Source organism: Musca autumnalis, unplaced genomic scaffold (genome assembly GCF_047663935.1).
Source record: "Musca autumnalis isolate F117 unplaced genomic scaffold, ASM4766393v1 scaffold_5, whole genome shotgun sequence".
Lineage (NCBI taxonomy): Eukaryota > Metazoa > Arthropoda > Insecta > Diptera > Muscidae > Musca > Musca autumnalis.
The window spans coordinates 210119928-210146980 of NW_027412088.1; the positions used below are offsets into that span (position 1 = coordinate 210119928).

Genomic DNA, 27053 nt, shown 5'->3' on the forward strand with positions numbered 1-27053 from the left:
TCTACCTAAGTGATTGTACCATGACCTATTCTGTCAAAAGCGGGTTTGACATTTGTTACTGTTGTTGACAGTATGTAATTATAAAGGTAGATGCATCGGTGAATTGTTCCAATAAAAAACCGCTTTAACACTATTAAATTGAAAAAAAGACAAGCAATTTTATTCGCGTGGCTAAATAAAAGCTCTGTTCCAGAACTAAAAAGTTTTTACAATTTTTACCACTTTTACACATTTTGCGTTCCCGTACACAAAATTTATATGAAAATGGTTTACGACTTTTATATGCCATTTAGATATGACACCATTAGCCGGATTTAGCCCAGATTTCCCATACCAGATTTCCCATACAAAAATAAATCCTCGTATTGAGTGGATTTGTTTTAAATCTGGCATAAATCCTCGTATACAACTCTGTTTTTTGCAACATGTTGCTAGAAAAAACAAAAAGTTGCAAGCTGGCACAAGAAACAAGGTAGATGCATCGGTGAATTGCTACACTAAAAATAATTTAAAATGTAAAGATTTTGTAAACAAGGCGGAAAAATTAAATTTGTTTTGATGTAAAAAGTTGATTTTAATCAACCAAGACTAATATTTATGATGTCTAAACGATAAAATAAGTAGTTTATTTATTTTAGATGGGCAAACTGCGATAAAATAATTCTTTATTTGCCCTTTTGTTAGCATTAGTAGCATAATGTGCTAACATTTGAAGTATTAAACAATAAATTTGTAATTTGACGTATGTTTTTTGAGACGAATTCAATTTACAAAAAATTCTTTCTCTTCTGATGCATCTACCTTGGTAATTGTGCTATGAACAAAAATCAGCTGAATGTCATTTAAATCCTTCAAAATATATATCTAAATGCAATGAGATTTGTATAGGATTTATTAAATCCAGTCGAGGATTTATGGCTAGTCTAAATGAGCTATTACCACTTTATAAAGTACAGGAACAGGCCAAAAATTGTTGATTTTTTAATATGCAGTAATACTTCCCAGCAAAATGTTTGCATCCCCAGCAAATCCAATGGATTTCAAATGAGTTTTCATTTGACGTATACGCAAAGGAATTAACAGTTGAAATCGAATGGATTTCGTAAATGTAAACCAAGCATTAGATTCATATAAAATCAGGGATTTGTTAGTCCCGGTCCACACTAGAGTGATTTCATTGAAAAAAATTGCATGAAATTATGCGTCTCTAGATCGACTTTCATGGTAGAGTAAAATCATAAAATTGCTGTAGTGGGGAATTCGATTTAAGAACACCTAATTTCATAACATTTTTTAATGAAATTCACGCTAGTGTGGACCGGGACTTAGGAATGTAGCAAGAGTATTTTCTCAATCAAAAACCAAGGGATTGGCATATAAGAATATACTTACATTATCCTCCAAATTTTTCCACACTTTTAAAAGAAGGCCCGATTGCTAGAAAACTATACGTTTTAGAGAAAAGAGATATTTTTTAAAAAATGCTTAACAAGTCTCAATAATATCACATACAATTTTAAATTTTCTCGAAAAAAATTCTAGGCGCTAAGTGGGTTAATTTTTCAAAGAGCATTACATAAATTGCGCGCATACAAAAATGTGGTAAAATTATATGAAAATAGGTGTGTTCGTTTACTCAATAATTTGTACAAGTCCACTAACCCTGCGTTTACACATGACAGGACAGTTGAGTTCATGTATTTAATGTCAAAAACCTAAAACTTGCCTGTGTGACGTAGGCGTCCAGACAACTGCAAAAACAGTTGTAAAATTATGAATTAAAATCATGGATTCCGTTTCGTTGTCCGTTCACACATTTTGTTTTTGTACAAATTCCTTTGTTTTCAGCACATTTGAATTATCATCTCACTTCTTTTTCACAAAAATTTGTTAACCCGACTGTCTGTGAAAAAATGATGGACAGCTGTAAGACAGCCGACAAATGTATGTACGTTTTAGTGAATCAAAGTTGTAATTTAAGACAGACTGCCTGGTGTAAACTCAGGAGCATATATTATGCACAAGAACAACTTCAAAGCGCTCTAGGATATGAAAATTATTATTCCCACTGTATTTTCTGGGGTTTCATAAACTACCAGACTAAAAAACTCAAAGAAATCTGCAAGGGTCCGCTTTAACGAGCTATACGCGAAGTCTGAACTTGAATAATGGCAATTAATTCACAGATATGTTCCTATTTTGCCTAAAAGATATGAAGGACAACCAGAGGCATTCGCTAAAGCAAGAAAATGTAAAATTTGTATTGCTTATCCATATTTCATTGGGGTGTGTGTACACTTTTTCCCTATTATTTTTTAATTTTATTGCTTGAGTGTTGGAGTATTCCCCCATTGGCTCAACTTCATTTATTACCCTCTATTTCACAGAGTAATTTTTTTCAAAACGAACTAAAGGGGAGTACACACCATCATTCAAAACTGGCAAATTACTTTTAGGATAATTTTCTGACAAATGAAAACATTTGTTTATCTAAAAAGGCTGGGAATACAATATGTAAACTGTTATTTAGAGATTAGAACAGTAATTATTCAGCTAGACTTTGTATTAACGAAATACACCTCGGTAAATCTCATTTTTGTTTATCAATGTGTACTATGCTTTAGATACAGATTGGTAAAATCAGATACAGTAATTTCTGTTTACCTGCATCATTCTGCATTTGGCTTTTGCTGACCAAAAAATATACATATGTATATATATTTTAAGGTAACTATTCTCAGGATCCCTTTTAATAAATTGTATTTGAGTGCACATTCAATAGCTGCATCTAAATTAGGACGTTATATTTTAATTTGGTTTTAAACCTTGTATTTATCTGTACAAGAAAATACAAAAATTGTTGGACAACCTGGCAAAATTTTACTGATCGCTACCAAGATCATGATTTCATCCCGGCGAAGGGAATTATCAATTGGCTTCTCAGTTTTTGAAATGATGCCTTTTTAGCGAAAAACCGAACTCTTTAAGTGTCTAGTATTCCCATATGAATGAGAATCACACTCACTTTTCGGCTTTTCCAAAGAAACACCAATATCAAAATATTCTGCAACATGTAAGCACGTATCAACTAAGAATTCGTCGAATTCTGTGAGTTGAAAAGAACATCAGTTGCCTGTGAGGTTGTTGTTGGAATTTAGTTTTTAACAAATTTCCCTTTGCGCGCGCCTCCGCAGTTTTTTGTTTGTTTTGTTTATTGTTGAAGATTCAATCTCATTTGATTGCTTGAGTGTTGGAGTATTCCCCCATTGGCTCAACTTCATTTATTACCCTCTATTACACTGAGCAACATTTTTAAGGTGATCTTGTGCAAACAATTCGAACTGAAGATTTTTTGAAAGTACAGACCCAAACGACAAGAAACCCTAGTTGGGTTTTGTTGTGTCAGATCCAGCTCGGATTTTATGGCCCCATCTAAACATGGTTAAATATTGAGTTTTTAAAGAAATTCAGGGTTATATCTCTGAAACCAATGCGAATCTTCTTCTGACCTCTGAAGCAAATTTGTATCTATCCCGTTGTTTTCAGTACATTTTTCAACGACGATTTAATAAACATGTCAATAATGTAGTGAAATCCGAAATGCGAGAATAAACTGTTGGTGTGAACCGTGTTTGAAATACGTGTTGTAAAAGATATGATGCAAAATACCGCTGAAACAACATGAAGTAAGCATTTTACAGTTTCAGAATGTTCTAAAGAACTTGAGAACTTTATTTGGAAGATTTTTGCAAAATGTTACTTGGTTCAACTCCCAATAGTTTAGCCGATACAGACCAATATTTCAGCAATTATGTAAAATTTTCTATATTTTATAGATTTTCAAGCCCTAGATGGAGTTTTTTTATGTGGCTTCTTCAAAAGATAATTTCTACTAGTTTAGGGCTACAATATTGCTAAAGACAGCAAGGTCAAATTCCTATTCGTTTCTGAGATAAATGCCTGATAAATGCAAAAAAGTGTAGATTAAGCCCGGTTTAGATGAGGCCATAAAATCCGAACTGTATCTGACAGGACAAAACCCAACTAGGGTTTTTGTAGTCTAAATATGTACTTTCAAAAAATCCATACTAGAAGTTGTTTGCATTTTCAGTGTTACAGAGAGTAATGTTTTTCAAAACGAACTGACAGTGTTGCAAAATTTTACTGATCGCTACCAATATCAAGATTTCATCCCAGCGAAGGGAATTTACTTTTTTATTTTTTCATTTCATTTATTATTCATACATTACAATGCCAGTAAGTCTTTCAGACCAAATTTAGCATTACATAGAATACAAAAATTCAGCATATGTACATGACCAAATATAACTCTTTAAGGAAAATTATTTAGATTATACTTATTATTGAGAAAAAAAATTAAGATAAAAATATCAAAAATATATATATATATAAATGTAACATTGGAAAAACTTTGGCTCCCCAGCCAATAAGATATATATGAAAATAAAAATAAAAAAGACTCATAGTTAAAAATGCTGACCCTAAAATTTAATTTCAAGAACCAGATTGACGTCGACGAAGGTGCATTAAATAATTTCGTTTAAATGTACTATTTTTCAATTTTTATAGAAATTACCGTTATTCGTATTATGGAATATATTTTATTGTATTTAATATTGTTTATTAGGCATATGAAATAGAACTATGTTCTTGGATTTTCAATAAAATGCTTCCTTACCCTTAAAGCCCGAGATTTATAGGGTGTATGTTGACATTTTTGCTTGACTGTATGTGCCTAGGCCTTTAGTGATTTACAAAAAGTTACAGGACTTGTGCAAATTTGTACAAATTATTGAGTAAACGAACATACCTATAATTGGTGTCTTTTTACTTATTTTTTTATTATACAGCTTTCGAAATTTAAATGCTGTTCGATACAAAAAAAAAAAAAAAACTTGTTCACATGGTATAAGTAAAGAGGTAGATTTAAATGAAAAAAATCTATAGAAACCTTGTTTTTCTTGAATTCCTAAAACTTCAAAATAAAAGCAACAAGTGGGTTTGTTTACAATGCATTTTTTGAGCATTTTATAAAAACCCCGAAAAATGAATGAAGAGTTATGTTTTCTCCACATAATCGAGTTGTGAATATGATAAACTGTTAGTTTCAATGCAAATCTCACCAATTTCTTCCATACAAATGGTCTAAAAACAATTTTAAAAATCATTGAATTCGATTGTTTTTAAAATTGTTTGGCATATTATTCAAACACCACACACACATACACAGTTTGTTTATATTGTTTTGAAGTTTTAGGCATACTCGAATGAAAAAATTTAAATTGGCATACAGCTTTGGCTAACCTTTCTTATTAAACCATGCTTGTTCAATAAAAGGGCATAAGATGAATGTAGTGGCTGGACTCAGAAAATTCTAAAATCTTGTCCACAGGTAGGTCTTGGAATGCTGATCACGCCAATATTTCCCGAGATGTGGGCTTCGAAAGTTCCGAAACCCCATATGATTTTTGACAAAAAATAATTCTGAAAAAAATTATGATCGTGTTAGCCCTGTTTACCATCTGTCCATAGGAGAAAATCTTAAATCCCGTCCAAAGACCGACGATTTTCCACAAAAATTTAATTTTTTGAAAACTTTCTATGGAAAAAGTTCCAAATCCAGTCACTACATTCAACTTGCTCCTATAAAAGAGAATCCTGAGAACTTGCAAGTACGTTTTACATTTAAAGTTACCGAACAGACCTATTGTTCGTGGGTAGGAAAATCGAAGTTGACCATGAAAAGCCGACTTTTCGATTTTCTTTGTAAATCTCAAGTCGACTTCGGTTTCAGACTTACTTTCCCAAACCTAAAAGTCGACTTACGTATCCCTATCACATACATAAAACTGGGAAAGCAATGGAATTTTTCCGAATCCTGGCTTTATTATAAAAAATATATCAATAATTATTTTAACTTGAAAAGAGTCGGCATCGGGTTACCGGTGTTACATTACAAGTGGGAGCGAGCGAACTTAACATTTCAACTCTTCAGGATGGCGAAGTAAGGAACTTGATTTGTTTGAGTGTGTCCTGTTTATTTGCCACTCCCCCTATTTTCTATTTTGTTGGCTTTATTATTTTTGTTTAATGCGTTATTCTTTTATTTTGCAGATAATTAAATTTGCACAATGTCTTTCTTTGACTCTATTTATCAAGATATTATTAATTTAATGGACAGCTTATTGCTGGTGGAAAATGATAAGAGGTTAATTTAATTTTCGTTTTTACTGTTTGAGTTATTTAATTATTAAGTGCTTACATCTTTAAAGAATCTACTAATTTCGATATTATAAAGAAAAAATTGTTGTCCTAGTAAAAATGTTTAAGGTTCTGGAACAGAACATTTATTTTACTTACAATGGTCACGAAATTTAATTTCAAGCAAATGACTTAAATTTATTTCTATGAGCAAAATCTTCAAGAGGATAAAATTGTCGAATTTTTAGTTCGAACTAAAGGGGAGTACACACCATCATTCAAAACTGGCAAAGTACTTTTAGGATAATTTTCTGACAAATGAAAACATTTGTTTATCTAAAAAGGCTGGGAATACAATATGTAAACTGTTATTTAGAGATTAGAAAAGTAATTATTCAGCTAGACTTTGGTATTAACGAAATACACCTCGGTGAATCTCATTTTTGTTGATCAATGTGTACTATGCTTTAGATACAGATTGGTAAAATCAGATACAGTAATTTCTGTTTACCTGCCTCATTATTATCTGCATTTGGCTATTGCTGACCAAAAAAATATACATATATATTTTAAGGTAACTATTCTCAGGATCCCTTTTAATAAATTGCATTCGAGTGCACATTCAATAGCTGCATCTAAATTAGGACGTTATATTTTAATTTGGTTTTAAACCTTGTATTTATCTGTACAAGAAAACACAAAAATTGTTGGCCAACTAAAAATAACGACAAAATTCAAATACTCTATTTGTATATTCGCAAGAATATTACTTTACTCATGGTCAAGTTAAATCAAGGAGAAAAATACCAATTTACCAAGTGGCAAGGTAAAATGTCTTATCTTTAGCTGGCTCTCTTTATTATAACGTCAACAAAATGCAAAGATAAGAAATGACAATAAGGGAAAGCATTGACTTAATAAAATAGAAAAGATGTTAAAACGGAAAAGAGTAAAATTAACAAGATGGGTTGAAACCGAGAAAATATTGAATATGAATAGGGTTCATGATAAACACAGGTTGTTAGGCATATTGCTTTTTTAAATAAGTAAAACTTTCAGATGTGTTTGTAATATTTCAAATATATGTTTGTACGTGTGTACGCAGGGAAACAATGATCGTGTTTGTCTACGACACCGAGTGCTTGAAGGAAGAAGCCGACGATCCTGTAAAAGCTGTATTGTACTTTCACCCCAGCTGGGTATCCGATACCCAAAAGGTGGCTTTATGCGGGCAGCTAATGGGTTCCTCGTATTTTCTTAAAGACTGTCTATTCAAGCCACGCATAATCGCTCTGCAAAATGGCAAATTCGTTTTCAAGGAATTCGGACGTTTTATTTTGGTAAGTTTTTTTGGAATATCTTGCATTGCATACCACTCATTTTGGATTTGATTCAGGCCGTAGGAACAGATCGCAATATCTCCGATTATCTTTTACAGCATCGAGCCGATCTACTATCATCACTAGTTAAATTTTATCACCGAGATTTGCAGCTAATTTATGATCAATTTGCTCTACAGTCCCAATACAAAAATTTATCAGAGAAGTTGTACCACATATTCGAAACATATCTTCCAATACTCCAATACAATGGAAATGTCTTCCAAAATATACCTAAGTTGCGTATTCCAAAAACAGCAAGTAATATATTTTTGGAAGCGATACAAACCTTACAAAGCTGTCAGGAAACAAAAGGTGTTTTGGGCGGTGCAATTCTATACCACAATAAGTAAGTAAATTAACAACAACTATAGTCATTGCAAAATATATTTACGACACACTTTTTGCTAGGGTCGTGGCCTCACAACTTAGCGATTCGCTTACGAAAAACATAATTCTTACCGATCCATTGCACATACGGACCACTGCGGAACAGTTGACATCTACTGAATTCCACATACCAAATGGAGTAGTAATGTTAGTAATATATATAGGAAGTCAACAATATAGAAAACTACAGGCGGAGGCTCAACGCGCCCAAAATCTGCAAACAACCCAACTGGGTCAGGGTGCTTTGCCGTTTCAATATAGTAAGCGAAAAATGAAACGCGACAAGTCTCTTATATTTACGCACATACCGGAAGAAAGTACATCACAAACTATATCTGAAAATGTTGATGACGAAGTTGTGTGTCAACCTACAGTACCCAGGACAAAACCTGCTATGAGTCGGCCAACTCATCTTCCGTTGCGTATGAAAAATTATGGTAACAAAGAATTGCCTGAATCGGGAATTTCATCGATAAACTTTGACGAAAATGATTCCTATCCAGAATATATTGGGAGGACCAGTGTGTGTTCCACTCCCATGGCTGAGAACAAAATATTGGCTGTGGGCAACATAATGTCAATTTGTGCTAATCCCGAAGATGAGAGTAATTCCAATGGTAAAGTGGCGGAAACCAACGCCTCGGTGCAGCATATCAACCAAAAGAATTCGCTGAAAAAGGATTTTGAAAAGTTCTTTCATAACTTCATTTCAAACCCCAACAAGATAGAGCGTCGGAGTTCCCTGACCGATATTCATGATTCGTTGAAAACCTTCTCCAAAAAGATTTCATTAAAACAATTTTCACACAATTTCAAAACAGACGTCAATCGTAATGGTGGAGACGCATCTCCGGATTTTATAGAGAATGGCGACGAGGAAGATGGCGATAGTTCCGATAATTCCGACGATAACAATAAGACATCAAAAACAATAACAGATCCAACCAATCCGGTTTTCAACGTCAATGGGCAGCCTATTTCACGTAGTTTGTTCCAGGAGTTTTTGGAAAAGTACTACAAATTATGGGGCGAAGCTAGTGAGGATGCCAAACAAGATGCAGAAATCGCCCAGTTAATAGAAGAGTTTAAGGAATTTGATAATGAACTACAAAAATTAAACGAATCCCTGAAGAAACCTACCGTACCCGACAGTAATCTCAATTTAGAAAGTGCACCACCACCTGTGGATTGTAGTGTAAAAACGCCACTTGATAAGAAAGCCTTAAGCTTACCATTAAAATCTTTTTCCGACAACACGTCTTCAGTTTCGTCTCGCAAGCAATTGGGCGGTGCTGTTCCCTTGACCCCGCTTATGGCAAAACTTTCAGTTTTAGCTTTGAATGATGAACGTCCAACATGGGATGCTACTCCGGGTGCTAATATTGAAATACAAACCCCATTGAATACATCCAAAGGTTTCGGCAGACGAAGTTCCTTGAAATGTGAGGACGCTGTTGACGCTTTGTACTGTATTCCATCAAATGCCACTACACACGGCGACGGTCTTCAAAAAGCGGAACTATACATATGCGGCCAACAAAACATGACACTCATACTGGTGATGGAGGAAGGGTGTTCATCACAGTCAAAACTGGTACACAAATTGGTAAGTACATATTCGGATTTATAGCGTTGCATATTAATGACCTCTGTTTAACATTTTTCAGTTTGATATTTGTGTGGCCAAATTTCCCCATATGGAAGCTCATCTTAGCCAGACGCTGAATATTAACGTTGAATGTGAGAAACGCGATGGCAGCTACAGTTTCATGTGCATTGATTCCAAATGGGATGCCCTACAACGTAGCGGTCCTTGGACTCCTGTTGAAATAAGCACCCTTGAGTCCATGCACAGTGACATGATAAATCATGCAGAGATAACAGATCTTGTACTGCGCTCTTACGATACCGTATTCTATGGCTACAAATCAGGACGAACTGAGATATTTTACAAAGAACCAGCTCGAGAAATCAATGGAATTCCACCACCCTCAGATCCGATGGGAAATGTAGCAATGAGAGCAAAATTGCGTTTGGAGCGAGAACATTCTTATGTACTATTTTAGATGCACCAACTATAATACCTTGCCAAAGTACTGTAACATACAATGTGTGGCACGTGTCTGATAATTGCCATGTCATGTGTGCCATAATTGACGTCCTTTACGAATATTACATTTCAAGTTGATTTTAAGTACTAACACTAAGAATAGATTTTATAAAGGAGGGATTTTTAAGCTGACTAAGCACTACAACAATAGATGTAGTTTTTCTTTGTCCCAGTATTCCATAAAATATGTTTACAAGATCATTCCCAAAATGACTAATTTATTTGTCTATTAATAGTTTATTTATTTTTTTAATTGTAAACTAAGATCACATTTGAGTGCTTGCTTACCTTTTATAATATGTTGGTATTTCAGTTTAACTGCAACTAACATGCTGTTAAAATTGTGTGCAATACATAGATAGTTATGCTCATTTCTTTATAAATTTGGACATTACTTTTATCTGATACTTATCTGAGCAGAGAATATGATATATAACCATATTACAATGGGTGTTTATGGCACGACTTTGTCGTTCAACAACGGCGTAGTCGTTGTCCCGACGTATTAAATAGTGTGAATGCCATCATTTAATTTATACAACATAAAATCAAATATTCAATCCGCTCTTTAAATCCAAATTCTTTAAATGTATGTATTAGCCGTATTATTTCGATTCAAACGTATTAGACAAATTTACAATAAACTCGATTACAATAACTCGATGCTATTATAAGTTATGCTACTATGTCAGTTTATTTAAGAAGAGTGTGACTTTTATCTAAAACATGTGGTGTATTGTAATGAGACACCCTCTGAAGGGGTCCTGTCTAATCTTATTAATATGTATTAGTAACTATAGATCACCTTACACGAAACTGCATGCTAAATAGCAAAATATTTGATAACCAAGTGTGTGTTTTTGTAGAATAACAACCCCAACCAAATAAAAATAATAACAATTGTTTGAGAAGTTGTTTTACTTTTTATTTTGCGTTGCTCCGTTTAAATGGGGTTTATTTTCTAGGTGGCTGCTGGCCGAAGGGCAGCGGAGGTATTTGAACAGAAAATTAACACTTTTTGTCTCAGAAAAGCTTTTCATGCGGGGAGCATAATAAAAGCTTTTTGTTAAGATCTGAATTGTTAGTAATCCGGATAAAATCAAATAAAGAGAAACACAAACGCGCTTTGATGGAGGAGATAGTTTGGCAACGGCAGACAACTTCGAATTATTAATTTAAAATGTGCGGAAAGGATTATTATGTGAAATAAAATAAATATAAAATATTTTAAGGAACTCTTCTAAAATATTCCAATATAAGTGAAATTTGAGATATTACGGTAGAATGTCAGCTAAACCATTTCTGCTGTTTTCTATAGTTATCCTGTCTTCCGTAACAAGGTTGGTAAAATGTGGAATAGGTATATGTTTGGATAATGAACTTCAAATTACCCCTATTGTGGCCATACCGTTTCTTTTCTATACAAACAAGAGCAATATATAATTATTAATAAAAATAAAACAACTGTATTAGTGTAAGCGTCACAGGTTTTTTTTTTCATTCCCCAAGAAATGTTTACAGTTTTTGATGACTTTATTGTCTTCCTAATTACTTAGACCAAACGTCGTCACTGAAATAACTTGATCGCTTAATGTTACTACGGTTATTTATAGTTTATAACTGCACTGTTTAAAATATCTTCAGATGTGATTTGAAATACTTCATAGTGCATCTTCTATGTAAATACATAATTTCATTCTGATACGCGATAAAATATATGAGTGCCCATTCTGACAACTTTGAATACTTCGGTTGGCATAGATTTATTTACTTTTATAAAGTAAACTTTAAAGAAACTCATAAACTGTGTACAAATGAATAAATTATTAACAAAAATAACAACGCGGTGCTTCAAAATTCCTAACACGATGTTATGAGTTCTTTTAATGTGACCGCTGAATCACTACTGAGGGCATATCAACTATAGTTTGCGAATCTTCAAAATGTTTTCCAAGGGCGCTCTTCTATTTTCTATTTATAAAAAATACATACCAATCGAAAATAGATTCGATTCTTGTTTAATAGAAAGAAATTCAAAGAGGGAAAACAAAGACCATAAAACTGCCAATTGATGAAAACAAACGATTTCCGGATGAAAAAGTACGCATTCCATATCATCGTCAAGTTTCCACAAATTTCGAATGGGTCACATCCTAAATTTGATGGTTGTGCGAATTTTATTTTCGATGCCGTACTCTAAAGGCTGGTATCAAACATAATCTGGATGTGTTCCCAAACTCTAATAGATGTCCGCAGAGACGTTTTTGTTGTTGTTGTCGATAAACATACAGCTTCATAATACCATGTGATATATGTACGTATGAACATGCCGATCTCTATATTTATATATGTATGTAACACTTGGCAATGAAGTGTCTGTGAGGTGGTAAACGAAATCAGAAATCTCGTCAAGAAAGTAATAAAGATTAAGATCGTGCACTTTGTGTGTTTATGTTTGCTTGTTATTTGTTAGTAGATAAATTAACACTTTTATTTCCAGTCCATTTATTTGTATACAGGAAACTTACACATTTTTTCTAATATTCTTTTGATGATCGTATTTGAGACATTAAGTTTTGTGGTTGTCACCATTTTTGGATTTAAGTTGCAGTTTCCAAGAGTTTCGGTTTAAATCTTTGATATGAGATAAGTCCGGGATGTTAGTGGTAAATTGTTTTTTTAGATTGAGTATACATACATCTCAACATTGAGTACTTAGGATAGGTGCCAATGAGGTAACAGTTTTCAGATTTTATCGTTAATCCTTTGATATGTTGCAGCTCTTGCCATGGCGATTACCAGCCACACTATCAACAATATAACAATATTTCCTGTCTTGACTGGAAACAAGCACCGGAATTGCTGTCGGGAAATTGCACAAAATTCAAATATGGAACATTAAGGTAAAGTGTATTCGGCAATTACTCATTTTTTTTTCTTAAATATTTAAATACCTTTTACATGTCTAGATGTTTTGGTAATTGGAAGAATTTACAGTCTGTAAAGTGAGTAGCACATCGTTGGCGAATAGTCATGACTCAAATGTTAATCAATTCAATTTCGACATTATTAGTGATCAGAAAAATCGGGGCAGATTGGAGGACATCATATTTTGTGGCTGGCCGGAGCGTGTTTTTAATCCTGTTGTCGATTTGCAAACATTTCCACGTATTAAATCTTTGACCATAGAGTACAGCCGCATGGCACACATTTCAGATTTCCCCGAAATGTTTTATTTGCAAGTACGTGCGAACCTATTTTCAGTTATATTGGTGACTATATGAAGAACTACTGGTTTAATTTTTTTTCGCAAGGTGATAAATATTTCCTGGACAAATTTATCGCACATTGGCCAAAGGACATTTAAGAAAGTACATCCTTTGAGAATTGTTGATTTAAGATGGAATAAATTGATACAACTCGACGCTCCATTATTGTTACCGAGAACATTCGAACATCTATATCTATCTGGTATGTATCAACTCCAGAATAACTATAATAGCTTCGTATACATTCTCAATTCGATCTTGTAGGCAACCCATGGAACTGTACAAGGAACTTGAAATGGCTATTAACACCCGAAAAGGCAAATTATGTAGCTGATCGCGAAATGTTATCATGTGCTGATCGGAAATACAAAGACAGAAATGTAATGATGGTTATGCACTATAAAGTGGTAAGAAAAGTCGATGAGAAAATTCTCCTTTATGTTTCCGTGGATTCCATAGAAAGTAGCTTAAGTCGAACTGAGAGCAAAAATATCTAGAGTAACATAGCAAATAATCTATTCTTTGCAAAATGGTACCTTTCTGAGATCTTCTTTGCTAATTAACCTATCTTTTGGTTGAACAAGTTCTAAACATTCGATCAACTTTAGCATATATTTCAAATCTTATTTTTGCTCTCCTAAATGACATCCAGTGTTCGACTTATGCAGTTTTTTGGTGTGAAAACTACAGATATTAAAATGTAGCACCATGAATGTGTTTTTCAGACATTGAAAAATGCCTGTCAATCTCATGAAGACTTAATGAATTGCACCTGCTCTATGCATCACATAATTCCCAAAACGCACATGCCTTTGTACACCGTTAATTGTTCGCATCTGGGATTTTACCGATTGCCAGCATTCCTACCGGCAAATACAACAATGTTCTATGCAAACAATAACAAGGTGAGTATGATTTAAGGGACTAATTTTGGTATTTGGATTTCGTTGCGGAAATTAGGTCCCAGGCTTTTTTTTGGATTCTTTTAAAGAAATATGTCCACATATTATTTTGCAATAGATTTCAGACATCTCACCGCTACGAAATAACATTCACTACCGTTATGTAGTCGACGTGCATTTGGATAATAATAGAATCGAGAGTATAGACGTTTTGGAAGGGGGCTATTGGTTAGAACATTTCCGCTTGCTCAGCTTAATAAACAATAAAATGAGAAAGGTAAGAACAACTTTCGAGCCCCGAAACACTTTTATTTGTTTTTCTTCTTTTTTTTGTAGATACCCGTCTATGCCCTCGATAATGCTATGGAAGATAATGCCAATGCCAACCTTTTATTGTTGAGTATGAATCCTTGGCACTGTTCCTGCAAATTTGCAATGCGCTTTAGGGAGTTTTTAATCAAATACGGAGAGATAACGAGAGACTCTTGGAATATCACTTGCAAGTATATACAAAATGGCGAAGAGAAAAAGTCCAAATTAATGGCACTAACGCGCGAAGATATTTGCAAACCAAAGGATGAATCGAAAATCCATGTGTTGGATTGGGTGAATGGCCTATTGGCTACTTCGATACTGCTGATATTGGGAAAGCTAGGCTATGATTATTATTACTACAAAAATTATGGTAGGGTACCTTGGATCGTAATGAAACTACCATGAATATAATTTTTAATTATTCTAAAATTCCTTGAGCTTTAAAAGAATATAAGAACAACATCAGCAATATGCAATGCAATAACATTTTCATTATCAATAAATATATTTTATTTAAGTAAATTTGCGCATTGTACATTTTATGCATTGTTCTTAACATACGTACATAGGAATACAAAATATAATCTCTTAGGAGGCGCCAGATTGAAGGGCAGTTTTGATTCAGAATTTTTAAGGGAATCTTCCGCTACTTATTTAACAATTATGCTACATCAATAGGTATTTTATGCATTTCCTGAGTAGTTTGAATCTAAGAAATATTCTTTGGGATCTATTAATAACATTCTAACAACATTTTATCTTATTAATCCTTTAGACATCCTTATCGTCTACCTTGGATTTATCCTCATTTTTGTCTATGCTATTCTCATTAGTTTCATCCTGTGGCTGTTCATCTTCATTTTGGCCGTTATTTTGTCTAAGTTTTCTATTGGTCTCCTCTTGAATTTTACGTTCATATTCACGAACATCTTCCAAAGTCATGCCAAACCATTCGTCTATCCAGGCGAAAGCTTGTCTGTGTCCCAAAAGCAACACATCACGAATCGATCGTTGAATGAAATCTTCAACTTTTGTCTGCAAACCCCATACTTCAAAAGCAGCATCAACTAATTTATAGGAACACATAATAGGTTTATCGGTTTCACGCCAGCCTTCCACCAATAGACCTCGATCTGCGTAATAATATTAATATATTTTTGTTGTCAAATAAAATCGATTTATATATAGATTTCACTATACTTACTTGTTTTTGTTGATTTGAAAAATTTTGGGTCCTCTTCCTTTTTATAATGTTTGTTATTGGGCAACTCATCAAAGGCAATGTCAACAGTATCCACAATACGCCTCTTTAAGTCCTCCTCGGACAAATTTAGGCACTTTCAGAAATATTGATTTTATATAAAAAAAACTAAATATGAATACCATGTGTGGATAATACCTACATTTTCAGATGTTCCATTGTTGTCTTCATACTTAGTTTTGATAAATACATTAAGCTTGGGTATAAAGGAACACTGAAAAAATATAGTTATGAAATGTGAAAGTCTACACTACTTATTTCACAAATACTTACAGTATACTCTACCGTCATCCATAAATACAATAAAAATGGGAAAATAATAAGGAAAACAATTTTTTTTAAATTAATTAAGTAAACTAACAAATAGTAATATGTTCGTAATAAAGCATTGATTCTAATTACATGTCGATATTGCTTTTACTATCAGTAGTGCGATTCTCTAACTCATTTTTTGAGTTACCGACAAATGTCGGTAAAATTAAAATGCTTATAATTTCGGCAATTGACAATATTATTCGGTAAGTTAGCGACCAATATAATGTAGTCGAAAAGTTCTACCGATAGCAACAGTTTTGTCAACTTTTATTTGAACTTTTCATTCATAATGAAATGAGTTACAGAATCGCACTACAGTACATAACAAAATCAATATTATCAATATCACTGTGAACCGAAATTTTGGAGCAGGGATAATTCCTTTTGGGGATGAAAGCCCTTGTTGAGTATATTAAGAATCCCGAAGGACAGATCCGCCGTGAGTCGAACTTCCGAGTTATGGCGTGATGAAGTTTTTGCTCAAGACCCTGTAAGGCATCTGAAATTAGCGTTATATCTTTGTTAACTGTTGTTTTAGCTTATTTATGAGATGAGATGTCTTCAGTAAAATCGAATGAGCATTATTTTCGTAGAGCATTTCGACCTTCTAACTCGCTTCCTTCAATGTCCTTTTCGTCCCTTATTTTAAGAACCGATATAGAAGTACCACAAGATGTCGTTTTTCAGCTTCGAAATTTTCTGCAACCATGTCGCTCAGAATCTCATAAATCTCATGTCATCTCATAAATAAGAAATGTCATCTCATAAATAAGCTAAAACAACAGTTAACAAAGATATAACGCTCGACTCAAGGCGGATCTGTCCTTCGGGACTCTTAATATACCCAGCAAGGGCTTTCATCCCCAACAGGAATTATCTCTGCCCCAGATTTTCACCTCCATTTTGTGTCGCAATGTAATCAATAAAAATCAATCAACACCATATACTCACCTGTCTTAGTGAATGGAAAGAAATTCCACGATTTTTCTGTGACATAAAATACACGAGGACATATAGCTTGTACCCAGTATGGCAAACGACTATAAAACACAAAAATTGCCAATCACACTCATCACATTGAAAACAAATGGGTGAAAAGTTTAAAAACAGGTCAAGTTTAAAGCCTGATCGCGGATCTTTTTGACCGTCGACAGTTCTTAGGGCCCTAATTACAACGATATACATTTTGTGTTGAGTAACTCCGTACTCCTCGAGTATGGGTCTTCAAAGTTCCGCAAGTACCCATAATATAATTTTTGTTTTTTTTTTAATATAATTTTTTAAAGCTTGGTTCTAAAAATCATCAAGAGGCCTTCTGCTAGGATTTTAGGACTTTTATCTATGGACAGAGTCCAAAACAGGCTAAGCGGTAAAATTTCTTTAAAAAAGTACAAGTTTTTGTTTGTGGTCATCGGTGCGTATGACTATGTGATAAGCGATCAGGCCATAAACTTGACTTAAGCAAAAGTTAATGTTCAACCTTGATAGATGTATCCTTTTTTCTGTAAATTGTCCTTTCCCATACTCTGGATCTTCGCAAGCCTCGTTTGTGATTATTTCCACACCTTCTCCATCACCGGACTGCTCCAAGCTATGGCGCGCAATCATATACAGCTGGCCAATTTGATACTTGGCAGACAATTTGGTAATAATAAAAAAGGAGCAAATTACAAATTACAGAAAAAAATCTGAAATTTTTACCACAGGTGGATCTTCTCGTCCTAATTACAAAAATACAAAAAGTTCTTTGGGGGGAAGTCCATACTTCCGAGATATGGGCCTCTGAAGTTCCGGAAAATATATAACATAGTCATTTTTAAACGGATAATGACAATATGGGTACCATGGTAAAGCTTGCGGAATACACTATCATATGCAATTCACTATTTTAAAAATAACCGGCCTTCGGCCGGTGATTTAATACGTTCTCCTATGGACAGGTGCAAATCTCGGGGACGGGAATACAATTTTCTTTTACATTGTAATTTTTTTTTTTTTTTTTTTTTATTTATTTATTTATTTATTTGCTTTGCAATTGAAGCCAATTTTGAGGCCAATTTATATAATTACAAAGAATCCACCTAGATATCATAGCTACTCTAAAAACAATTTCATATATATAATTCATCTTAAACCTAGAAATTGGAGATCTAATTATTTTGGTTACAATTATATTCTTTAATTTTTTTTTTTAAATTCTTCATTACGTCATAGCTACTCCAATTTTAAAGCAACAGATTAATAATAAGTATATCGTATAAGTTATTAGTTAAATTATGAAATGATCATTAAGAGATGTATGATGTGGTATGCAAATGATAATAAGTTTTCGCGCAGTGATAAAAACTGGTTAAAGCTAGAAAAAATTCTTCATTACATCATAGCTACTCCAATGTTAAAGCAACTTGTAAATTGAATACAAATTAATAATACAATATAAAAAATTTAATGTTTATAATAATCAACAGATATATGATGTGGTATGTATGTAAATGACAATCAATTTTCGTGCAGGGAAAAAAGTTGTTAAAGCTAGAAATTGGAGATCTAATTACTTTAATTACGGTTTGCTCTTCCGTTTTTTTTTTTTTTTTTTTTTTTTTTTTTTTTTTTTTTTTTTTTTTTTTTTTTTTAGAAAGTTCTTCATTACATCGTAGCTACTCCAATTATTTCATTTTTTTTCCAAGTAAGCAAGGGAATTTTCGGAAAAGGCCCATATCTCGGGAAGTATGGACTTCCTCCCGAAAAGCTTCATATTTTTTTTTGTAATCAGGACGAGAGATCTACTCATGGTAAAAATTTCAGATTTTTCTGCCAGCTGTTCGTATAGTCGATTTATGTCAATAAAAATGTATTTTTTATTTATAATTTTATTTTTTTTAATGGAGTGCATATGAATTAGCTATTTTTCGTTCTCATAGAGCAGACTACGTACCTCTTCGCATGACAGCGGCATTGCTATTCTGTACTCTTTTAGTACCATTTTCTTTAAATTATTTTAAGTTTATCAAATAACTTTAACTTCCTAATTGGAGTCAATAAATCAAAAATATTACGAAACTAAGCTGTGAATTGTTTTTAATATGCGTTTTGTGGACGAACTGTTCAATTGATCGATTCAATGAAAAGAGTAAAGTGAACTCTATGAGTTGCCACACGTTTGCTTTCAATTGGAAAAAAATGTTGCCAACCATTTCAAATCACATAAGATTTGTTCAAAAGTATTTGGTAATCACAGCCCAGGGATGGAAAATTCAGTACAATAGTACTTTTTTCAGTACCATTTCACTATAAAAAGTACCGAAGTACATAGTCCAGTCCCACACGTGGAATTTTTTTTTTGTGAAACTAAAAAATGAAAAAATTCACACTTTAGTTCCGATGTTAAATTTTTGGAAATTTCTGAAGATATATGGAAAATTGTACAATTTTATGGAGTTTTTTTGCAATGGGAATCCCAATACCCAATTTTAGATAATTCGGTCAGCTAAAAACAGGCGGTACCGTTATGTGGGTGCTATACCACAACGTGGGCCACTGTCCACAATTTTTGATGGAAAATTTTTAATCACGAGGAACCATAAATGCAAAAGGATATCCAATCCGGCCCGCAAATGTAGATAAAAACTAAGAATCTTGGTATGGTACCATACCAAAACGTTGATAAAAATTTAGCTGAACCCCTCAAAATACCGGAAATCGGGACGTACCGTTCCATATAAACAATTTTTTGTAGAAGTGTTTTTTATTATCTGGAAAAACAAAATACCAAATTACAACGAATTCCGTTGACTAATACCTTTGAAATTCCTTAAAACGTCGTCGCGTCAATCGTCACTTTGTATGGGGGCGATACCAAAACGTGAACTTATATGGCAAATTTTCAATACAAAGTTCTACGAACCTACAATAGTTTTCACCAACACTTTTTTGGTTATAGCCCTAATATGCATTTGTTGCTTTTTTGTTTACTGTTAATAATAAAAAAGTACCTTTTCACAGAAAAAGGTACCATTTTAGTACTTTTTGAAATTTTTAAATTTCCATCCCTGTCACAGCCACAATAATTTGCCCGACTTTGTTTTTTGTAGTATACGGATGAAAATATATTGATGAAAATGAATTTTGGAAATCAAATTGCAAAATAAAAATAGTGCATTATTCAACGATCGGAGGAAAAGAATATTACTTGATTATACATATTAACAAGTTTGCGAGTGCGATAAAATCTGAAGAAAAGTTTTCCAAGTGCTTTGTCTGAGTTTGGTGTCGTTGTGTTTTTTCTATTTGACTTTCGACAAATACACAATCAAAGCTCTGACGAATTTTTTAGAACGCAAAACAAATGATAAGGATCCGAAGAAAAATGGGTCCTCATCTGACATCTAACAACAACAAGGAATGGATATGTTGTTTCAATCTCCATGTCCTAACTGCAACCATAATGATTGGACTCTGGCATTTGGTAAGACTCCCAATAATATTTGCACCAAGTAAAGCTGAATAATCAATATTTTAATATTTGCTTTAAGTGTGGGGTATGGTTCTTCTATGTTTCTAGTTTTAATTTTGCTTTCAGGGTCTATGGAGTTGTTTGTATTGTATATGGGTGATTTGTTGTTATTGTAAATAACAATATATAATAGGGTGGTTCGAAATACAGTTAGGCAAGAAAAGTATTGCAAAACCCAAAATTGTAGAAAATTTCATATCAATTGTTCGTTTATGGCAACAAATTATGTAAAAACTATACGGTTTTTTGTGCAAATCTGTTGCTACAGGTCCTTACAACAATATTGCGTCAAAATATGCAAAGGTTATTTGCGATTTATAACAAATACGGTCAAAAATAAGAATTAACTACTACTTTGGGGTGACAATAAAAGTATTGCAACGGGAAAATCAGTACTTTAAACTATAAAATTTTTGCAATTTTTTGCGGTCATTATGCATTTTTATGACTTTTGCGGCTAATAATAGACTAATAGTATTGAATGTAATAAAGTTCAGTGATATAAAATGCGGTCATGGAGGGTCTTCAGACTGGTAAAAAACGCATGGGACCATATTAACAATAAACAATGACGAATCGGCCACAGGCAAGTATGCCAAGAATGAATATTTGACTCAATATGTATTGTAGGATAATGGAACAATGCAAAACAGTCCGATTTTGGCTTTGAGAACATCGAAATTCCTCTGGAAAGTATATGGAAAAAATTGACACCAGTGTAGTATTTTGAAGCAACCTACGACAGAGCACTAGTTCGTCTCTCAATGGTATTGATATGGTTTAATTTTTACTAAGTGGATAGATATTATCCTCTGCTATCATAATAAATCCAAAAAATTGCGCCAAATCCAATAAAACCCATCAAATATGGAAATTAAACCGCTACTGGAGAAGCTGAAATCCCGATTATTTTGTACTATATTCTTTACCATGGAAAATAGTATGCCAAATTGGGTTCACGGATATAATAATGATTGGGAAGACATCCCCACTGACATCATCAAGAAATATTTAATAGTCATTAGTCTGAAAGTCAGAAAAATCGATCCCGAAAGCTCAAACAAAGTCAACTACCACCATTCCAAAGACCAGATCATAACATGTTAATCTTATTTGTGTAAATTGCCGATGTAATATAACAACACAAAACTCTTAAATACATCGGGCCAACATCCTGATATCAATCCTCATAAAATGTTTGGGTCCAATTTAACAAAAAACTCCAAAAACATCCTCCAACGAAGGATCAAGATTTACCAAAAATTGGGGAACCAGTATCCTTAGAGTGGAACATATCGAACCTTAATTTTTGGTTTAACTAAGCTCATTAATGCTCCAATGAATGTCCGAAGTGGATAGACGAAGCATTAAGGAACATACCTTTGGTAATTCTTGAAGAAACCATCGATTTGGCAATTTTTGCAATACTTTTATTGTCACCCCCAAATAGTAGTTAATTCTTATTTTTGACCGTATTTTTATAAATCGCGAATAACCTTTGCATATTTTGACGGAATATTGTTGTAAGGACCTATAGCAAGAGATTTGCACAAAAAACCGTATAGTTTTTTACATAATTTTTTGCCATAAACGAACAATTAATATGAAATTTTCTACAATTTTGGTTTTTGCAATACATTTCTTGCCTAACTGTATTCATTCACTCAACTCAATTTACAAAACATGTTCCTATGACGATTTTAGCTTTCTTATTGGAGCTTCTATCTAGCATATCTATGTTTTCAGTTTTTAAATATTTGGACATACATTTACAAAACAATTTAACGTGGAATATACATATGAATGATTTAAAAAAGAAAATTTGTCCAGCTATAGGAATTCTATAAAAGTTTAGATACAAATGTAACGTAAAAACAAAATTTCTTCTATACAACTCTTTAGTCCGGAGTCACCCAAACAACTTGGCACTAGTATACGCAAGAAAAATCTTACCCCTGTATGATAAATTCCATTTACAATTCCTCACATACATGTACAAAGCCATTAATAATATTGGGCCACAGTCATTTCATTTTGATGTTAACCAAACTTTAATTAATACAAGGAACGATTCAAACTTACGGATAAAAAGATGCATATTGGAAGTATCAAAACAGCGTATAGAACACAATGGTTGCTTGGAATTCAACCCAATCGAATTAAGGCTATTTCAAGGATTTCAACATTAAAAAAAAAAATTAAAATCATTTTTATCAAGTGAGGTCGGAATGCTTCTGGTATAAATTGAATATGTTTTCTTTCTTGATTTTTAATATTTTTTTATATTTTAAAATAATACCGTTCGTATAAGCCCCTTAAAGTCTAAAAGACGCTGGGGCAACATAATGAACTGTTATGAATTTTTTATGAACTAAATAAAAATAAAAAATGCAAAAAATGAGAGACTGACTTCATAACTGCAACATTGGTATAGAGTCCAGGGGGACTTTAGTGCGCATAGAGGTTTATATACCATTGGTATAGAGTCCCGGGGGACTTTAATGCACATAGAGGTTTATATACCTCTATATAATGGTCACGGAGGACTTTAATGCGCATCATGAGATGTGGCATTCGGCTCTCGGAAACGATCAGAGGGGCACAGCGCGGGCTGAGCAGATTGATAGCTCTACGTTTTGCACGGTCAATGAGGACGCCCCTACCAGAATTAGAGGAGAGTGTCACAGTTCGCCAGACATAACCATCGTGTCACCTGGTCTGACAAATGACGTCACTTGGCAGCCCGTCATTTCCCTTGGATCAGACCATCTCTCCATAATTGTCTCCATTAGCAGACCACCCCCATTTCATTACCTCTGAACGCCGCACATTCGTCAATCATAAGAAAGCTGATTGGCAGGGTTTCAGAGAGTTCGCCAATCACCGCTTCAGAGAACTGCCCAATCCGTTTGATGTTCCGGTAGCGGAAAGGACGTTCCGAGACAGAATCACTGCTGCAGCCGCTCACCATATCCCTGCTTGTCGAATACCCGAAGAAAGACCAAACTTCCCAGCACAGACGACGGGATTAGTAAATGAGCGTTATGAGCTTCGTCGAACCAACCAATGACCCCAGAGTCAGGGAGCTGACACTGGCAGTTAACAGGCTGGTCCGCGAGCATAAGCGGAACAAGTGGTTAAATCATATGAAGAGTTGCAACATTGGAGCCGGTAAAGGTGAATTGTAGGCAACGGTTAAGTCACTCTCGAACCCTGGAAGAAGGTAAGACAGGGCCTCAGTCACGTTTGGCGACGTTACGTTGACTGACCTAAAGAGGTGCGCAAGTTATTTAAATCGACAGTTTGTCGAGCACCCCGAGAGTGACAGGGCGAAGAGAAGAGTATTACGTCGCATCAGATCTCTTCCTGCCGAGAAGGAACCACCACAGTTTACAATGGATGATGTTGCCAATGCCATCAGGAACGCTAAAACATCCAAAGCGTTGGGCCCTGATGGAATCTCCATGGTAATGCTGAATCAGCTGGATGAGCCGGAGTGGAGTATCTCACTAAAGTTCTCAACTTGTCGCTATCCACCCTCATTGTTCCCGAAGTCTGAAAAATGGGCAGGGTGGTCCCACTACGGAAGCCTGGCAAGGATGCCAGCAAAAGTGAATCGCTTTAGTCGCCCGTAGCGACAAAGGTCTTAGTCCTTCCTGCCCAGTATCAGAAGTAGTTATTAAGTTGCCGATCATCAGCATGGATTCCGTAAGCAGCACAGCACGGAAACTGCGCTGCACGTTATTACCACATATATTTGTCAAGGACTCAACAGTGATGGTGGCGCTTGACTTATCAAAAGCTGTTGATACAGTCAGGCACTCCACACTGTTTGAGGACATTGAGCAGACAACCCTCGGGCCAAGCTTGAAACATTGGATAGTCAATAACATGTTTGGACGCCACTCGTACGTGGAATTCAGGAACAAGAAGTCCAAAGCCCGTAGAGTGAAACAGGGAGTTTCCCCCTTGATCAAGATCATGACCTCAAGCTCGAACAAAAGCGTTTATTTATTAATAAATTCGAAAGGTCGATAAAATCAAGAAACAATTTCTATGTTTTTTTTTTTTTTTAATTTATAAAATTCAACAATATCAACATACATATGCATATATTTTTCTTTCAAGTTCTTGAACATTCTGGCTCTAAGCTTATTGGCGGTTATTATGCGCAACCCCCACATGATGGAAGAACTCGAAAATAGTTATGATTATAATGTCGACATGAATGCTCCTGCTTTGCCAACCCCCTTGAGTAAAGTGGATCCACCTTTTGCCTATCGTGATCACTCGCTTATCTACCGCAAACAATATCGTGAGTGCATTGCCGTCTAAACACTTATGAAACTTTAGCTAAAAAGATACATTTTATTTTTTAGAGAGCTATGACATGGGCGGCTTAGTATGTACGTGTATGATTGCCATTACTATGATGATGATTTATGGTGCAATTAAGGGAAAGCCATCGCATTTGTTGCCCTTCTTCTGTCTTCAATTGTTTGATTTTGCCATAACCACGTAAGTGCCTTCCAAAATGTTTACATTTAATAATTCTAACGATAAACGTCCTCTCTCATAATACTGTCTTTATTCCCTTCTTTAAGCTTCACTGCTGCCGGATACTTATGTTACCTTCAAGCTATTCATCGCCTTATTGAGGAGTCCCATCGTTTACCATGGCGTGAGAAGTTATTGGAATTGTCTCCCGAGGAACTTGTCATTGTGGTCCTGATTGTTTTTGTGTGCATTGTTTTCTTGAAGGCTTATGCCATCGGTATTGTCTGGCGCTGTTATAAATATTTGACCTTGAGGCAACAAAGTATGCGTACATTGTTGCCTTTGGGCATTTCCGATATTACTGGTAACAACTTGGGTTCCGAAGAACGTGCTTATTCCACTCTATTGCCTAACTACGATGAAGCAGTTGCAGCATATATGAAACAAGCCCCACCTCCATCTTATCAAGTGGCCATGTCTAATTTGCCTAGGGAGGAACCGATCAATATACCCGACATAAATGCAGTCCCATCCACCGAAGAAGACAACAACAATGATACATCAAACAACAACAACACGGTACACATTAACAACAATACGCCAACAATGCGACGTAACGAAAATGTAACCGGCGAGAATTTGGTAGCCGTAGGTGGTGATGCTAGCAACGATGTAACCCCGCCACCTTCTTACAATGAAGTTATAATTGAACCAGAATCACATACACAAAACGATCCAACAACTGGGGGTAATGTCCAAACCCTGAATAACTCCAACTCAAATAGCGCTCAACCTAACAGCAATGAAAGCCAAGCATAAATCGAGTTTGTGGCGTTCGAAGGGGTTTAATAGATTTTCTTAAGGGTTGTGGTTGGGTAGTCCGGGTGTTATATCTAATATCGAGAATGGAACAACCATTGCCGAATGGTCATGAATTGTTCACCAATAAAAGCAAGCAATAATTAAAGTCGGATTATATTTTGTACTGCAACAACACTGCAGTTGTAGAACCACTCACTCTTATCTTAACACATGCTTAATTAGAAAAGGTCCATTGTTTTAGCTGAATGCGAACCCCTCTTTTTGCCAATTTTGTTTTTTATTTTGTTCTTACCACTTAATCTTGTAATCAATGCAAGAATACGCACCCCAATACAATATAAATAATATACATATATGTATGATTTATGATATGTTAAACAAAGTAGACACAATATTAATAATGCAAAATACTAAAATTTATACCCAGCATATTACGATGAAACATTCAAAACCAAGTAAATGTTCTAAGCTGAAAAAAAAACTTGTATAATTTCTATCCATTTCCTTGTTATTTGTTTTTAGCTATTAAATGGTACATTGCCCAATAACTCAACTCCATTTTATTGGATATTATATAAGCAGTATAAATTGAAATATGCTGCATTGGATCACAAGAATGCATAACAATTGAATCTTTGTTTACAGAATATTTTTCTTTAACACATATACATGCATACATATAATACATACCTTTATATTTATATACTATTAACAATAAAGACTTTTATGAAAGAATATTAATATTATTAGAATAATGTAACCACATTGATCTATGCAGAAATATGTAAACAAAAGATATAAGTGGATGCTGTAAAACACACATACACACACACATGTACACATCCAGCAAAGTTATTCGAATATTATAGTTTTTAAAATTAATAAAAAATCACCACATTGAGGTAGAATTACTTTGAGTTTTTCTGAAAAGCTCTATGTAACCTACATATCCTTGTGGTTGTAAAAACTAATTGTTTTATTTAATGTTTTCGGGATTTAGATAAAGGAATATAATGTCCTGTCGCAACCACCAATGCATAACACAATCCCACGGCAGC

General features: G+C 34.2%; 5 protein-coding genes across 6 annotated transcripts in view; 3 read left to right on the top strand and 2 right to left on the bottom strand.

The window, feature by feature from the left end:
- The window catches only part of pcs (SH3 domain-binding protein parcas), a 549277-nt gene that overhangs the window by 195938 nt on the left and 326286 nt on the right, over window positions 1–27053 (bottom strand). The gene's annotated exons all lie outside the window — the stretch shown is intronic.
- HPS4 (Hermansky-Pudlak syndrome 4 protein) lies at window positions 5770–11012 on the top strand. 2 transcript variants are annotated; one of them, XM_073990302.1, is made up of 6 exons: window positions 5770–6025; window positions 6136–6229; window positions 7328–7562; window positions 7619–7950; window positions 8013–9597; window positions 9659–11012. In XM_073990302.1, exons 2-6 carry the CDS (start codon window positions 6153–6155, stop codon window positions 10055–10057), a joined length of 2628 nt encoding a protein of 875 aa, XP_073846403.1. In that variant the 5' UTR covers window positions 5770–6025; window positions 6136–6152; the 3' UTR covers window positions 10058–11012. The 2 variants fall into 2 exon arrangements, with proteins under 2 accessions (XP_073846403.1, XP_073846404.1); XM_073990303.1 differs by lacking the exon at window positions 6136–6229 and having other exon boundaries at window positions 5823–6025.
- Window positions 11170–15109, top strand: swi2 (Protein singed wings 2). Its single transcript, XM_073990304.1, has 9 exons — window positions 11170–11441; window positions 12882–13004; window positions 13071–13106; window positions 13175–13343; window positions 13416–13572; window positions 13635–13777; window positions 14096–14275; window positions 14391–14549; window positions 14609–15109. The coding sequence occupies exons 1-9, from the start codon at window positions 11386–11388 to the stop codon at window positions 14990–14992; spliced, it is 1407 nt and encodes a 468-aa protein (XP_073846405.1). The 5' UTR covers window positions 11170–11385; the 3' UTR covers window positions 14993–15109.
- Window positions 15074–19295, bottom strand: rdgBbeta (cytoplasmic phosphatidylinositol transfer protein 1). The gene is made up of 7 exons (XM_073990305.1): window positions 19099–19295; window positions 17644–17792; window positions 17115–17203; window positions 16122–16129; window positions 15991–16062; window positions 15792–15924; window positions 15074–15720 (listed from the first exon to the last, which is right to left on the bottom strand). The coding sequence occupies exons 1-7, from the start codon at window positions 19144–19146 to the stop codon at window positions 15359–15361; spliced, it is 861 nt and encodes a 286-aa protein (XP_073846406.1). The 5' UTR covers window positions 19147–19295; the 3' UTR covers window positions 15074–15358.
- LOC141405827 (lysosomal-associated transmembrane protein 4A) lies at window positions 20182–26962 on the top strand. The gene is made up of 4 exons (XM_073990569.1): window positions 20182–20628; window positions 24805–24991; window positions 25056–25194; window positions 25281–26962. Exons 1-4 carry the CDS (start codon window positions 20509–20511, stop codon window positions 25990–25992), a joined length of 1158 nt encoding a protein of 385 aa, XP_073846670.1. The 5' UTR covers window positions 20182–20508; the 3' UTR covers window positions 25993–26962.

Bases quoted from the DNA above. Each gene is read 5' to 3' on its own strand.
- swi2 (XM_073990304.1), top strand. From the start codon at position 11,386: ATGTCAGCTAAACCATTTCTGCTGTTTTCTATAGTTATCCTGTCTTCC. The intron at 13,778-14,095 runs GTAAGAAAAGTC...TGTGTTTTTCAG, and splicing joins TGGTTATGCACTATAAAGTG to ACATTGAAAAATGCCTGTCA. The intron at 14,276-14,390 runs GTGAGTATGATT...ATTTTGCAATAG, and splicing joins TCTATGCAAACAATAACAAG to ATTTCAGACATCTCACCGCT.
- HPS4 (XM_073990302.1), top strand. From the start codon at position 6,153: ATGTCTTTCTTTGACTCTATTTATCAAGATATTATTAATTTAATGGAC. The intron at 6,230-7,327 runs GTTAATTTAATT...GTGTGTACGCAG, and splicing joins CTGGTGGAAAATGATAAGAG to GGAAACAATGATCGTGTTTG. The intron at 9,598-9,658 runs GTAAGTACATAT...AACATTTTTCAG, and splicing joins CAAAACTGGTACACAAATTG to TTTGATATTTGTGTGGCCAA.
- rdgBbeta (XM_073990305.1), bottom strand. From the start codon at position 19,146: ATGGTACTAAAAGAGTACAGAATAGCAATGCCGCTGTCATGCGAAGAG. The intron at 17,793-19,098 runs GTACGTAGTCTG...TTGTCTGCCAAG, and splicing joins TGCCGCTGTCATGCGAAGAG to TATCAAATTGGCCAGCTGTA. The intron at 15,721-15,791 runs GTAAGTATAGTG...ATTATTACGCAG, and splicing joins TTTCAAATCAACAAAAACAA to ATCGAGGTCTATTGGTGGAA.
- LOC141405827 (XM_073990569.1), top strand. From the start codon at position 20,509: ATGATAAGGATCCGAAGAAAAATGGGTCCTCATCTGACATCTAACAAC. The intron at 24,992-25,055 runs GTGAGTGCATTG...TTTATTTTTTAG, and splicing joins TATCTACCGCAAACAATATC to AGAGCTATGACATGGGCGGC. The intron at 25,195-25,280 runs GTAAGTGCCTTC...CCCTTCTTTAAG, and splicing joins TTTGATTTTGCCATAACCAC to CTTCACTGCTGCCGGATACT.